The 16,299-nt window shown below is 42.7% G+C and overlaps 1 protein-coding gene across 1 annotated transcript in view; it reads left to right on the forward strand.

Annotated features, from left to right (window-relative positions):
* The first annotated feature begins 1,183 nt into the window (after positions 1-1,183).
* SYT10 (synaptotagmin 10) overlaps positions 1,184-16,299 on the forward strand; it is a 33,214-nt gene continuing 18,098 nt past the window's right edge. The window contains exons 1-2 of the mRNA XM_041487505.1: positions 1,184-1,334; positions 13,037-13,394. Of these exons, the coding sequence (XP_041343439.1) occupies positions 1,184-1,334; positions 13,037-13,394 (509 nt within the window). The remainder of the gene's footprint in view (positions 1,335-13,036; positions 13,395-16,299) is intronic.

Raw genomic sequence — 16,299 nt, forward strand, 5'->3', positions numbered from 1 at the left:
AGAGATATTTATTTGCAGGTAACAGATAAAAAATTCAAAATCCAGAGGGGAAAAAAGCACAGCAGCACAGAAGTTAACTTCTCATGCCTATGAAACCAAGACACCCAAGCAGCAGACTACAGGCAGTGTTGCTAAGTAAACTGCTGGCAGACATCCTTCCATCTATGCCTAGTTAGAATTAAGCATTACAAGACAGATGTATGCCATCGAACTAGAGGCATTTTCCCTCAGAAACAACAAATTGCGTCAGAATTTCAGTAAGTAGATGAACAAGTTAACAGATGAAGTCTGGTTCAGCTCCACAGCCAATAACTGAAACAACCACTAGTGGTATACGCTGCGCTGATTTTTAGAAGTATATTCAAACACACGCCGTAGCCGCAACTTTTTTACCTATAAAATAACCCAACTTTACAGAATTTGTAGAGGAAACAGACCAGACAACCGTAAGGTTCCTCTAACTCCTTTAGAAGTCAAAGAAACCTACTGTGTCAACCGTCCTGCTCCCTCCGCTGCAGAGAAGCGGAGTGGAGACTGTGATTTGGTCACTGAAGTTGATCGACGCGGCTCGGTAGCCCGCGCTGAAGATCAACCCCCCAAGGTCACCTTCGAAAAAACGCTGGGGGAAGAACGAGCGGAGCGGTGGGGAGCCAGCTCCGCTTCGTGCTGGCGGCGCGATAAGCGGCCGAGGAGCTGCGCCCGGAGCGCCCCGCTGTCCCCGCTGTCCCCGCTGTCCCCGCTGCCCCGCGGGGCCGGGGTCCTGCGGCCGGGAGGGGCAGCGCTCCACCCGCCGCCCCGCGCCGCCCACAGCACCGCACCGCTCCGCACCGAGCGGGGCGGCGGGGCGGGGGAAGGAAAAGTTTCCCGGGGGATGCGAGGGCCCCCCGCCCCCCGCGCCGAGCTGCCATTGGCCGAGCCGCCTGCCGGAGCCCGCAGCCACAAAAGGCGTTGCTAAGTGGATGTTTATTTTTTTCCCCCTCTTTTTATTTTTTTCCCTCCCCCCCCCCCTTTTTTTTTTTTTTTTTTTTTTTGCCTCCCCCCGCTCCTTCACTACTTCTTGGGTGCACTCGCGCCGCTCCCGCCGCCGCTCCGCCCCGCTCCGCTCCCCGCGGGAGGCAGCGCGGGTCGGGCGCGGAGCCGTCCCGCGCCGGCCATGGCCTAGCGGCGGCGGCCGGGCCACAAGATGAGTTTCCCGGCGGAGGACGGCGTGGGCAGCCTCTGCCACAAGGCGCTGCAGATCATCTCGGAGCTGTGCCTGGGCGGGCAGGTGGAGCGGGAGAAGTGCGCCGGCATCTTCCCCCTGGAGAGCGCCCGGCAGGGCATCGGCGGCACAGGTACCGGCACCGGCCCCGCCGCCGCCGGGCTCGTCCTGCCGCCGCCGCGGGGCGGACAGCGAGGCGTGGGCGGCCGGAGAGCGCAACTTTTTCCTTTGCTTTTCCTGCGTGCGGAGGGGGCGGACTGGGTGGGGGCAGGCACGCAGCCCGCTTGAAAATCCGCTCCCTCTCGCAGCTCGCCGGGGCTGCCGAGGAGCGCTGAGGGAGCGCCGGGACCGCCGGGCGGGCACAGCGCTGCGGGCAAACGTGGGGGCAGCGGGCGAGGGTGCGGGCGTGGGGCCGGGGAGCACGGACAGGTGCCAAGGGGACAGAAATCACCGCCGGAGACGGCCCCGTACCCGCGCAGCTCGCTCGTTTGCCACCCGCAGCTCCGCTTCGGCAAGGTTTTCCCCGCGACGGGAGTTTGTCTGTACGGACAGCCCGGCGCCGGGCTGATGCTGCATGTGTTGGCGGGGCCGTGCGGGCAGCGGGGCAGAGGGCTGCGCTCCATGCTCTTGTCACGGGTGGGCAGCGGGCAGAGGGCTGCGCTCCATGCTCTTGTCACGGGTGGGCAGCGGGCAGAGGGCTGCGCTCCATGCTCTTGTCAAGGGTGGGCAGCGGTTCCGTGCGCTGGGCACGCCACGCGTGGGCTGCACCCGCTCTCCCTCTCTTGTCCCCGGCCGTCCCTCTACGTTTGGCGAGCGACACTGGGGCCCGGGCAACAGGTTGGGCGGCGGGCAGTGCGGGCAGCCAGCAGGGCTCGGGACGCAGCCGGGGCTCGGGGCACAGCTCGGCACGTCCCCCAGTCTCCCCTTTGTGAGTGAGGTTTGAGTGTTTTGCATCCTCTCCGCTCATCGCTGGGGGAGGCAGGAGAGCTGTCTGACAGGCAGTGGGAACCTGTGGAGTCAGGGCAGAGATTCGGTCTGGCTCAGGACACTTGCCCAGGAAAATTTGGGTAGGGTGGAAGGAGAAAATTTGGGTTAGTTTAAACATTCCAAATTCAGAAAAATTGTCGTATTGAAGCTAAGATTTTGAGTTCTAATAGTGGTGCTTTTGGTGCCTGATGTCTGGATTTTCTGCACCTTTTGGAACCAACTCTGCACTTTTACGTTATCCTGTGTGGTGCTCTCTGGACACTTTGTTTTCCTCGGCACTTATTTTTAGGACAGGGCTTGAAAGTTGCTCAAAGTTCTATGCTTAGTTTCTGCTAGGTGGGATTGATAACCTCTACTGTCTATCCATAAATGCAAATTAACAGCTTGCATTATGGACAGGAAATGCCAAATGTAACAGTGCAAATTAAATAAATTAACACTGGGTCATGTAAAGCAGCAGGTTCTCAGCATGTGCCCCAGCTGCGCTGTCGCTGCTGCCGCAGCTGATGGGCTTTTTGTTGTTGTTTTCTTTTCTTTGAATACCCACATATTTTACCGCAAATTTCAGGTTATTTGTAGTATCTCAGATCAAAATCACTGTTGTCTGACCCTGCCCTAGTCAGCCCAGCCCAACCCAGCCCCCGGGGCAGGGCAGCAAGGTGAGGAGGGGCAAGGGAGCTGCAGCCTTTCCCCCAGCATGGATCATGAATATTCTGATCATGCTCTGTGTTAGTCTTCATGGTCTGAATGGTAGAAGGTTGAATGAAAACAGCATTACCCTATGGAGCCTGGAAAATTTGGCTCTGCAAAGTCAGTGTATAAACAGGTGAGATATGAAGGACACAAAACATTCCATGAGGTAAACCAAGATCTGCTGTTTAGAAAATGTGAATCTTCAAGTCTTGGTTCAATGTTGCATTGTTTATAATAAGACAAGCTTCTTTTTAAACATTTTTTGAAAGTCAACAATTATCTTGGGTTTCCATTTGCAACCTCTAACTACCTTACAGTTATTGGATTAGGGAAAAAATATAGTTAACATGAGCTGGAACCACTGGGTGCCACATCTCAGCTGAATTACTGAATCTCACTTTTTCCCCCTTAAAAGGAAACCAATATTAAATGATGGTTGTCAACTTTATTGAGATGCACAGTATATTGAGCATTTTCTCATTAATAACACTGCTAATGAACGTATAGCAATACTCTATAATAATATATAGTATTAAACATACAGTAATACTCCAGAGGAGGTTCAGACACTGTCATTGCTGATAATTGACAATATTTTAACATGTAAACACTTAGGTGTAGAAGATATAAATATAACTTGCATCAATTTTATGAGCAGGAATACTCTAAATACAGTTTTAGCTGAGAGAAGTGGTGTCATTGAAAGGTAAGCCATGCCATATCTCCTCTTCAAATGCACATAGAGTTCCTTGTCATCTCTATGGATAAAGCTAACATTGTCCAGAGCACTGAACAATCACAGATCCTCTTCATTAAAGATGGAAGTGTTAAGTTCATTCCATTTTCCTTGTCTCAGAAGGATACCTAAAAGTATCACAAAGGTAGAATAGGCAAAAATCACTAATGAGATGTCACTAAAGGAGAGAAGTCTAAACAGTACCAAGCCTGACGGAGCTCAAGAAGCATTTGGAGAATGCTTCTAGGCATATGGTGTGATTCTTGGGGATGGTCCTTTGCAGGGCCAGGAGTTGGACTAGGTGATCCTTGTGGGTGCCTTCCAACTCAGAATATTGTCTGATTCTGTAAACCACGAGGATACACATATTTGAAAAGGAAAGAACAGTGCAAGCAATCTTTCAGAAAGTAAAAGAGTAGATGGTAAAAAGGAAGGGAGACCATTTTTATTTAACATAAGGATAAAAACATGTTCTGGAAGTTGAAAACACTGTGAAATGCAACTAGAACTGCATTGGTATGGTTATGTTAGTAAGTGTAGTGATAGCTTTCTGCTCAGCTAGACCATGAAAAGCAGCCAAGCTTCTCAGAGGAATCAGCTACTTGAGGCAGAAGATGCGTCACCCAATCACAGGCTCAAAGCAAAATATGAGACAATATTGACCCCATGACCCAAGAAGTTTCAGAGGGAAGCAGAGATGGTGGGCAGTGGCTTTTTTTTATAGTGTATATGCCTAGATGAGAGAAAGAAGCATTATAAAGATAAACAAACAAACAAAAGGAAGCTGGAGATACAGTCAGAAGAAAAAATAGTAAGTATGGCACTGGGAAGGCAAAGTGTAACAAAATGAAGCAACAAAGCAGAAAGTAGCAACAAGAAAGGAGACATATTCAGGTTTCCTGCCAATAAGGGAACAGATAGGTTTACATCAAGGAAATGACTGATTATTCAACAGGTTTTTCCCTCTCAGTGCCAGCACTAACACCTTAGGACCCTCAATTATCGGTCGCTGCTTGGGTCATGAAGGGGTAATCATATTTAGTGTAATGAACAATCAATCTACAGAACTCATAGCAAATAATCTTCATGAGACAGAAAATTTTATAAATTTCTAAGAACTTCAAACAAGTGAATATAGACATCTGCTGTTATATTTTCTGCCCCAGTAATGACAAGAACTATTAATTTGCTCATCTCATGGGAATGCTCAAGTGAAAAGATTAGGAAGCTGTTTAGATTTATAGTACATTTCTTTGTATGATTAGATGACTGTGAGCTTTCTTCTGAAAGTTATAGCATTTTTGGCAAAATACACAATTAGATGTGCAGCTGTTTTGTTTTTATTTTACACCTCCAGTACATTTGGGCAAAATAATTAAGACATCAATTATAAGAGTTTAGGTGGAAAATAAATGGGAGCTGGATGTGCAGGATTTCACATAATAAAATTTATCTCTAAACTTATTAAATTATTAATTTTCTATAACTGTCCCAAACTCATATATGCAGTGTGTCTTGGCTCAGGTTATTTCATTAACAAAGGACTCTAATTAATTTTTTCCAGCTAAGCATCCCTCCTCATTTTCAGTGGAATCAAGCACATCAAAGGTCCCAGTTGTGAGCATTTCTGAAGATTAAGCCAGTTGCATACAGCTTAATGAGAGGAGTTTGGACATTCTGCTCTAGGGACACATGTTTAAAATTCATTTTATGTCCTCTGCAAATGGTGGGTACTTTGTGCTCTTAGCCTTTTTTTAGGCCTGCTGGTCATGCAAAACTTTACTCTCTCATTATCAGTTCCCATGGGTGACAAGTGTTTATGACAGTGCTGGAAACCCAGCTCTTCCATAAACATTGAGGGCATATTTTAGCCTACTAGAGTGGGTAGTGAATATCTTGAGAGTGATGTTCACTCTTGCTCCTTTGCTTGTCAGACAATTGATTTTTGAAAGTTGACCATGCAAAGAGCATCAGCTTCTAGGTGATCATTTGTTATTCATGTAAATATTCTACTGACAGTTATTCTGTTAACATAACAGTTTAACCTACCAAGTTTTTAAGCCTACCCATGATTTACAATTTGCTATAGAAGTACAGAGGGAGTAAAAAAGCACTGGAGCATCCTGCACATGGCCAGTCTGTAATACAGGTTCACTCTTCCATGAAGAGCAATGTCTTGTGTCCTCTTGCTGTAGCTGCCATGTGCCTCCTGTTGGCTGTCAGAAGCTTCTCTGACAGCTCTCAACCTGCTGGATGGCAGCTGATTTAGTTTGCATTTAGTCCTGGTTCCTTTGAACACGGTGTGTTCATGCGCACAGCGCACGCACATCACAAACAGCGTGAGCTGTGGCTGTGCTTGCACTGCCTGGATCTATTTAGGGGAGGGGGAAGAACAGATTTACCCCACAGAGTGCTTGCAAATTCTGCTCAATTGTGCCAAAGTAAGCATGAAGAGGTTGAGAAATGGCTTGGACAAATGTGAAGGCTACTGTGATCAGACTGTCATACAAGAAAGGAGCATTTTTCTTTGTGATTATGTAACTGTCGTGTGAAACAAGTGAGCCTTCTGTTACAGAGAAACGAAACAGTGTCTCTGCTACAGGGAAATATGAGAAAATCAAATAATAAACATTTTAACAGCTAATAGACCAACCAAATTATTTACCATACATTTCATCACCTGGTTAGATCAATGTTACTATCAGAGAAATAAGGCTTGGTGGGAAAAAAAGTGCAAGGTTACTAAAAAACATAACTTACAAAATCAGTGTTAACAAGCTGTGAAAACCAGAAATGCATCTAATTCAGCAGCATAAAGGCAAAACAGAGAGGGTAAATGTACCACAGAGACCAGATTTATTTACAGCAAAATTGAATGCAGTCACAACAATGCAGACAGCAGCAACACAGGAAAAACAAGAGGTTTACAAAAGAATCTTACTCTATACACATTTCATGATGAAATACAGGGGGAAAATACAGAAAGATTCATACCATCTGGAGAACAAATCTGTAAAGATGATGGAGACTTAGTGTTTCCCTGAGTCCTGTCATATGTGTGAGATGTTTGTTATATAATGCTGAGTAAGAATAAACATAGCCATGGCAATTCAAAGATGACACTTGAGCTGCATGAACCTCCTTACAGTTTATGGTGAACACCAGCCCAGTGAGTTCATGGTGTGTTCTAATTGAAAGAGGATAGTGAGGGTTTCTTGCAGATATGGAGATCCTCAAAAGTGTGAGAACTGCATGGGACAAAGCATAAGGTTGTAGTTTTTTTTCATTTAATGGAAAGTTAAATGGGCAGGTGTGGGTGTGGCACAGAGTCCCTCCTGTTGAGACTAAGGGAGAGTCAACAAGGAGAAAAGCATCTAGGCCAGAAAGAGCCTTGAGAGTGAAGACCAATAATTTACAGACCCAGCCAGGAAAAAGTGAGATCCATCATCTCTAATATAGCTTAGATAAATTGATTTTGACAAAAGATTAATGATTCTGCATGCTGTGATCATGTAGTAAACCACAGTGAACCCTGAATTCATTTCTCTCTCTCCTGTCAGGAAAAAAGCTACCACAGAGTTCTGCTAGCATTAAGTGATCTACCAGCCAGAAGATGGTGGTGGCTGTGTGGAACAAATTCAGACACCAGAATGAATTAACAGGAAGAGAACACATGCACAATAAGGCCAGAGTAAAAGTCTGAGGAAGATCTTCTAAGGATGCTTCTCCATGGGAACAGGAGAGGAGGTCACACCTACTCTTTTAAGTGAAAGCCACTTTTTTTTTGCTTCCTTTGATGGAAGTCAGGTGTTTTGACAGGTTCAGATTGAGAGAGAAAATACAAGACTCTGCACCTGCCACTTTCTGAGGCATGCTAGAGCATCATGTCCCCATCTGAAGGGATTTGGATGAGACAGGCGTAATTGTGGAAGATCTGCTAATGCAGAGTAAAAATTAATACCAGCAAGTTTTTATGTGCTTAAAATTTCCCCAAGGAAAACTGAACAGCAGAAATGATGGGTTGAACCAACTAGTTCATCTGCACAGGAATAGGGGAGATTTATTGGCCCCAGACCTTTTATAATTTATAAAGGCCCTGCTTCCCTTCAAATCCTAGAAAATCAGAGACATTAGTTTATCTGATTGAGCTGACTCCTGGTATTACAATCACAAGAGTTCCTTTATTATGGAAAGGATGAAGTACCTTATGGCTTGATGAACAAGAGAACAAATTCAAAGTTAAAGAAAAATATGTTTGAACACAGGTTGCAGACATTGCCTTTTAAATATTTAAGAGAACCAAGATCAGATGTAAACAAAGAAATGGGCCAGAAGAGACTAGGTCCCTCCTTTCTCCAGGTGTTTCTTTCACCCATGCTCCTTTTCTGGGAAGAATCCATTCTCTTTAATGTGGTTCATATCAGATGTGTCTGACCCTCATACACGTGGGCATCCTGCATGGTGCTTCTCTCTCTATTCAATATCACAGGTTTATGGAGTAGGTTTTTCCAAATTCAGCCTCATGAGGCATATGTTGCTTAAAATGTAAGTGACCTTAATTTGGTTTTGAAATGGAAGTTTGCCAATGTGCATGTTTGCAAACGGATCCATGGGCAGAACTTTTCTGAGGCAAGTTCCAAACAAAAACTTTTTGAAATTCATAGTACCAAACCCAATGCTCAAGACATTACCTAGCATCCAGAAAAGAAAAAAAAAAAAAAAGCAACACATGGGGATGTTTCTGAAGTATTTGCCTCATACAAAAGATTGGCTATCAAGGAGATTTTTATGGTAGAAATGTATCAGAGGATGTTTATAAAAATACAGAGAATTTTTGAGGCTTCTCAATAGACATGCCTTTCTTAAATGAGAAATATAAAATTGTCCAAAATTTCATATCTTGAAAGAGTAGTTTTAAATAAAAAACCATGAGGAAACAGGATGCTTTTAGTTACTAAATTTTATCAAGACTAGAAATACGACATTTAGGACAAAGAGCACTAAAGGGAGTTGACCAAGAGTGACATGAAGTCATTGGAAGATCTCCCACTGACCTGAAGGAGATGGTATGAGAAAAAAAAAATCTTTTTGACATTCCAAAATGTGTAAATCTAAATCATGGCAGACAATCTGCAATTACCAGTTCAGAAAGAGTTGTGCAAGATTGTTTTTGTTTTCTTTTGGACCAGAGAGAACACTATTCACAATGTTGACAATTAATGCTGTCCCAGCATTATCTCCTCTGTCCTTAAAACTTAGCCACTCTTTGAATTTGTCACCAGTTCTATATCTTAATATTTTTGTATGTGAAGTGCAACCCTGCTCTGACGGCAAATCCATCCTCCAGCACCCATTTTTCTTCCTAATCAGGATTCCTTGGCAGGGATGTGAAGAAGCTCCAAGCCTTCAGAACTTCCTCTTAATGTTCTACATTCTTCAACAAAACTTCTTATAAAACCTTAATATAAGAGGCATATCCAGCCCAACACACAAAGGGTTTGACTGCTCTTCAGATGATTTCACTCTGCACATAACTACAAATATCTCATAATTGCTCAGTTGAGTGACTGACAGAAGGAAGGACATTAAACAATATGCTTTTTATGTCTATTTTTATTTCATGGCATAGTGGTTGATTTTTAGCAATTGTGGCAATAAATGTAATTAACTAGTTTTCTGTAATGAACTATTTTTTTGGTAATTTTTCTTGCCATTCAAATATTTCCTGTATTTGTTGCACTATGAAATTCAGTATGTGAGGCTGTTTAATTTATTAATAAAATAACAAAAAAAAATTTAGACTACTACTGCTTATAGAATTAGTTCCTTATCTCTGCTCTTGAGACTTTAGATATTTCATGGGATTATTTTACAGATATAAAACATATTTTCTGTAAAGATTTTGGGAGCTTTTCCAACTTTGAAGTAGCTTAATGGAAATCCAGAAAAACAGCTTAGAGAAAGTTGAAGTACAGGAGTAGGTGTTGAAAGGAGACAAGAAGTTATTTGAAGGCTTGAAAAATGTCTTGCACTGAAAAACTTAGATTAGAATTGGCTAGAAATGCTTTGATGCAATGTTTTTCAGCTGATAGTATCTATTCATCAAATTGAAGCTCTGCTGGAAGGGATCAATTTTCATATTTCTGGTTTTGAAATGTTTCCAGCAGTTTCAAAGTTGTTAAAACATCCTCCTTCAACATTTTCCAAATGAAAAAAAAACCCTACAATTTTCAGTTCTAAAAGTCTTCCTCTCAAAATATAACCTAATTATGCCAACTGTCCCTAAACTGAGCTGGCAATATTGCAAATCACCCAAAATTATTTTATTTTTTGTTTTCTTCTCTTTTTTTTTTTTTCTTAATTTTTATTTATTTCTGAGAGACCATCAACATTTTCAAGAGTTCCACTTTTTGTCACACTTTGAGACCAGAAAAAAAATTTGGCCAGATTGCTTGACAGTTGGTCTGGTTTAATCTATTAAAGAAGGTTCTTCAGTGAGGCCTACCTCTGTATGAATATATTAAAGTTGCTTTTGACTGTGAATTGGGTTTGCCTGGCCAGGTTTTGGTAGCAGGAGGGGGGTTTCTGTGAGAAGCTTCTGGACGCTTCCCCCACATCCAACAGAGCCAAGGCCAGCTGGCTCCAGGATGGCCTAGGCTGAGCCCCCCAGACACAGGGGTTGCAGGAAAATGTTTTTCAGAAGGGAGAAAAAAATCTACAGCGCATCAGCAGCTGGAGAAGGGGAGTGAGAGTTTATGAGGAGCAACTCTGCAGACACCAAGGTCTGTGAAGAAGGAGCGGAGGAGAAGCTCCAGATGTGAGAGCAAGGTGCCTCCCACTGCAGGTCTTCACTGCTGCAGCCCATCCCAATCCCAAAGCAGGCGAATTCCCAAAGGAGGCCGTGACCCTGTGAGGATCCCACCCTGTAGAAGGCTCCTGGCAGGATCTGTGGACCTGTGGAAAGAGAGAAGATCCCTCACTGGAGCAGATTTGCTGGCAAGACTCCTGACCCTGCGGTGGGCTTCTGCTGGAGCAGTGTGCTCCCAAGGGTCTGCTCCCAACAGCAGGGACACCCTGGAGCAGAGTGTGGGAAGGATTCCCACTGGAGCTTGTGCAGGACTGGCTCCTGTGCCGCACACTGCAGGAGAGCAGCAGGGCAAGGGTGTGAGGAGTCCTGCAGAGGATGGAGCAGCAGAGACAGCGTGTGATGAACGGATGCAGCCTCATTGCTCATCCCCCTGCGCTGCTGCAGGGGGGAGGCAGAGACAGCAGGAGTGGGGCTGAGCCCCAGAAGAAAGGAGGAGTGCAGAAAAGTTTATTATGGTTTGATTTTATTAGTCACCATTGATTTGATTGGTAATAAATTTATTTCCCCAAGTTAAGTCTGTTTTGCCCATTACAGTAATTGCTGAGTGATCTCTCCCTGTCCTTATCTTAACCCACAAGCTTTTTTTGTTATATTTTTTCCCCTGCCCATCTGAGGAGGGGGCTGAGAGAGCAGCTTTGATGGGCCTCTGGCATCTGTCAATCAACCCACTACAGACCATTCCCTGGAACTGAGGTCATGCAAGATCTTCTCTCCTTGTTATTAATGTCTGTCATCTGCTGAAACAGAAGGGCACATACAAACCACCCACTAAGAATGATCATTTACCTATTGTAATTCCTGATCCATGACTAGGAATTGGCTGGAAGGGTATGATCTCCAGACTACAACATTTTCTATACATTTTTGCTTTTCTCACACATTTTCATGAGGAGTGGTCTGTAAGTTCAGTGTTTGTTACTGAGAGATGCATCTGGATGTTTTATATTAATAAAGAAAATATTCCTAAATTTTCACCTTCAGCTTTCCATCTTCATCATTCTGCTTCATCATTCTGTCTTCAATTCTCATAAGCACTAGTGAGGTACATACTGTTTCATGGAGCTAATCCATACCTTTTTGCTCATGTGAAAATTTATGAAAATATGCTCAAATTCTCTTTGCACTTTTCCAGGGATTCAGTTTAGTAGCCTGTAGCCTGGAGTTATGGATACAAAGTATTAGCTGTTGAACTGTCAAAACTTGTTGTAACAAACAGCAGCAGCCATTACTTGAGAAATATTTAAGCAGGGCCTTGTGAATAATTTTAAGGCATATAAAAGGCTGTTTTGAAAAGCAAAGGGATTTTTTGGTTATAATATTACAGGATACTGGAAAAATCAAATGGAAGCATGTCACGTAGAATAAAACTCCTAATTTGGGCTCAACTGGCAGTCCTAGTGATCCACCATCTCATAAAATTCCTATGTGTCCATGGAATTTTGTTGCTGTGAAATCTGTTCTCCTATCTCTGGCCAGGTTATTGGATATTCTAAGCAGTTTTGGCAGCAAAAGCCAAACACAGGGCAGCCAGAGTAGCTCAGTGTACAGCATGATCTCTGTACAGCTCGGGGCATTTCACTGTTCTCTGAAGCCAGCTGCATTTTCACAGCAGAATTTTAGATCCTGATATATCTGTGCTATCTTGGTCTGACACAGCCTTAGTCTAGAGCTCATGATTTAACCACAGAAATCTCTTATTTATGACAGACTTTATCTTGTTCCTATTTACACCTAAATGTTAAGGTTTAAAATGTTTCTGAAGCAGTTGGCACACAGAGTCAGAAGTTTGGCAAATCTCAAAAAAATTTGTACATCAGCCTAGCAGTTTAGATTTAATCTGTCTTCATGTGTACTGATAGAAAATGTTGACTGTGGTTTAACTTTTCCATAGATGTGTTCTTGATGTTCTAAATATATGTTCTAAAGAACTAAGCATCAACAACCTCTGACCGAAATTAAAGTTGTTGCTGTTGTTTTCAGCATCTGTGTCCTCCATCTGAAGCCAGTAAGCAAAGGGATGTGTACATTACCCATAAGGAGAAGACTGTCTATATACGTTCTTGTTTTCAAAATTGGAAATCTAGATTTGGGAACAGAATTCTCATGTATTTGTTTTAAATCTCAGTGAGAATATTTGTTGTTTGATTATAATAACTTTGCTTTAGCAAACTAGGTCAATTTTTCTTACATCTACTGATCTCAACATCTTTAGCCAACAGTGGCTGGGAGGTTTTGGGATTGTTTCCTTACTTCCTGAGAAGGAAAATTCCTGAGAAGGATGTCTAGTATGTGGTGAGTGGTACACATACCTTGGCCTGAGCAACTAAAGGAATGTTTGTGAAGTAGATATTAGAAAATAATAACATCTTAAAGGTACAAGCTTGGATAGCAAAAAGAAAAAGAAACAAAAAAATCACAACCTTTAATAGGACTTTAAAGCTCTACACAGACATAATAATAAAAATGCTTCTATCTCCTTGCTTGTGTCTTTTTTTTTTTTTCCTCTGCATGTTTGTCTGTCACGATGCTTTTTGTTTCTAATTCCTTGCAGATGTCTCAGTCAGTCTCTTAGCAGTTGTCGTCAGCTTCTGTGGGCTCGCCTTGCTGGTGGTCTCGCTCTTTGTCTTTTGGAAGTTGTGCTGGCCCTGCTGGAGGAGCAAACCTCTCACCTCCAGTGCCAGTAATGTCCCGCAGAGTAGCTCCAGCGCTCCCACAGAGGTTTTGGAGAACAGCGAGAAAAAGGAAGTTAAAGAAAATGGGAAACCTACCACCAAGGTGCTTGAAGCTGCGCTGAAAATAAGCCACACTTCACCTGACATACCAGCAGAGGTGCAGAGCGCCCTGAAGGAGCACCTGATCAGACATGCTCGCATGCAGAGGCAGATCACGGAGCCCACGTCCTCATCAAGGTAGGTCAGAGGCACTCGGACTTGCGGCACCTTTCCCAGGAACAAGTAGAGCAGGAACACCACTGAAAATTTCCAGGATCCTGGATTATTCACAGGTTTCTTAGAAGTTATGGGTAAAACATCAGTCATGAGAATATGAAGCCACATTGTTCTTTGGACACTATATTCTGGAATATTTAGTGTACCTTTAGTTGCATAATCATTTGAACATATGAAAGTGAAATCTACATCTTCCACTACTTTGTAAAGATAACTGTTGCCGCTTTACCTTTTTGGGTTTTGATTACAAGAAAACATATTTCAGTGTTTTTTTTAAAGAACTGCAAGTCTAGATTTTCACAGAGATGTTTTTTATAGATATATCAGTTGGTTTTGCAGAAGAAAGTTTCCCTTTCAACCAAATAAATGATAGACTCATTATTGATGGCACATTGAAGACACGGTTTGCTGATTATGAAGGAATTAAAATTCCAGTCAAAAAATACAGATCCTTATGGACTGATCTTAAAGCTGTACAGATTCCATATAGGTCTATAAATAAATGAAAAGCACGCAGCTTTCCCTAGTGGTTTCTTTAGTATTGAAGTGGAAATAACAAATTTTAATTTTGCGTTAGGTGCCACTTTATATTGAAAAGCACTGAAGATGTGCAGGGACCTATAGGTTCAAATAGGATTTTCTTCAAACATTGCCAGTAAATTTAATGCATGGAAACAAACAATGAACTGCAAAGATCAAATCTTGGAACAAAAAGGGGATTGTTTTATAAGCAAAGACTGGGAAAATTAAGGCTAAAAGAGGCACCTGAAGTATTGTGTAATGCCATAAGTTACAGTACAGATACTGTGTAGGAAGTAGCATTTTTCTCAAAATGCAGTTTGCTGAGGAAACACATACTACCAAAAAAAAAACCCCAAAAATCCCAAAACCAACCACATGAAAAAACCTACTAAACCCAAAGAAACAAAACAAAAACAAAAAAAAACCAAACAACAACAACAAAAAAAACCTCACATTCACAATAATTAGAGGCAAAAGGCACATGCTTTACACTGAGTGGGCACACACTTTGCTGCCTCCTGGGAGCCCTAAAGACAATGTTTTGCCAGCTCAGTGCACTCGTTGTGGCCGTGAGTGCTCAAGTGCTTTTTCTCAGCTATTCCAGCCTCATGGACCAGCCAAGAGGAAAGCACATGAAGCTCCCAAAATGACAGCACTCCAGCCAGAGGAGGTCTGACTGACTTTAGCAGCCCAAGCATCTCCTTAATTGTGAGACTGTCCAGCTGGCTTTAAGCCACATTACCCTGGCTATGCCTGGTTCCTGCTACTGGATCCATCTGCTCAGAACAGGAGCACAGCGTCCAAACACTGAGGAACAGTCCCACAACACTCGGATAATTCTGAACTTGCAACTGTTGCATTAAACACAGAGGAACAAAAATTGGTACAGTTTAGCATGGCAAGCCCATTACCCAGCTCACTGCTGCCTAAAAGGACATTAACTGAAAGAGTTTATCCATCAAATCCAAGTATTCAGACTGTCTGACCTCCTGAATAGACAGAAGAAATAGCTGGCTGGCAAATGGACTTGAATAGTCCCAGTTGTACTATAGGGGAAGAAAGAAGTTCCAGGGGTATGCTCCAGATCTACTTCAGGCAGTGAAAATATGCTCACAGGTCTCTAGAGTGATCTGGACTGGGATCTAAATGAATACAAAATATTTGTGAAGCCAAGGACAGTTTTACATAAGTAAAACCTCCTATCAATACCAGTCTTTCTGCAACCTTGTGAGGGAGGTTTCTTTTTTATCTTCTCAAGATTATCGGGGTTAAATCTCCTCTGAAAGGGGCAGTTCCTGTGCTTTAAGTGACTGACTCTCCCACCACAGCCAATCAGTAGCAGGGCATTTGGAAACATCACCTTCTTTTAGAGTTTGGTGAAAAATTCTGCAACCTTTTACAAAACATGTTTAGAATGACATGTGCCTTAAAAATTACCCAGAAATAGTGATCTTTCTGCTTGTAAACACATTTTATCTACACCCTGCCTGCCTTAAGGGAGTCCTAACTTAACCCGTATTAATTGCTGCTGTCAAGAACATCATGCATGAGAATGAGGATGGACATTTAGACCAGGTTTCTGAATTACTTCATTTTTTTTGTGTTAAGCCCAGCTGGCAACAATGTAGCAGCAAAATGACTGAAACCTGGCTCTGGTGTCCTTGACTGGGAGCCACTAAACAAAAAGGAGCCAAAGGCAGATGCAGAGGTAGCACAACCCCTGTCGCACCATTTTCAATGCAGCACTGCTTTGTTGTCCTCAGGACTCCTGAGGGATTCAGATGCACCCTTTCCTAAATGTATTCCATTGACAAAGGGTCGGAAAGAAATGTTTACTGTCCGAATTTTCTCCTGTACACTGAGCTCACCTGAGATGAGGCAAATTAAAGGTTGTAACTAGTTCTGTGATGGCTTCATGCAGCCATCAGCTCTTAATAAAATAAATGGATCCATATTAAGCAAATGTAATTGAAGCAGGAGGATTTTAATAAGCCATCAGAGCAACAATCAAAAGTGCCTGATCACATTTTTAAGATTGTACATTAGCACAGAGACATGTTAGTATAGGAAAATGATACATTTCTGTTTAGTTATAACTACATATTTTTCATAGTCCCTGATAATATGAAAAGACCTGTTTGTTGAAAGCTCTTTAGTCCTCGATACCAATTAACTACTACAGCAGAAGAACTGCAGCAGTGGGGCTTATTTGCAAATAATTTTGTTCTGTGTTTTTGAGAACCACCCTCTCCTATACTTTGTGATAGTATTTTGCAATATAGTTTATTGGTTCTATGGAAATCCATTCTTCAAACATTCACCTGTATTTTCTGAGAACATGCTT

This window comes from Pyrgilauda ruficollis, unplaced genomic scaffold (genome assembly GCF_017590135.1).
Source record: "Pyrgilauda ruficollis isolate IOZ18807 unplaced genomic scaffold, ASM1759013v1 scaffold80, whole genome shotgun sequence".
NCBI lineage: Eukaryota > Metazoa > Chordata > Aves > Passeriformes > Passeridae > Pyrgilauda > Pyrgilauda ruficollis.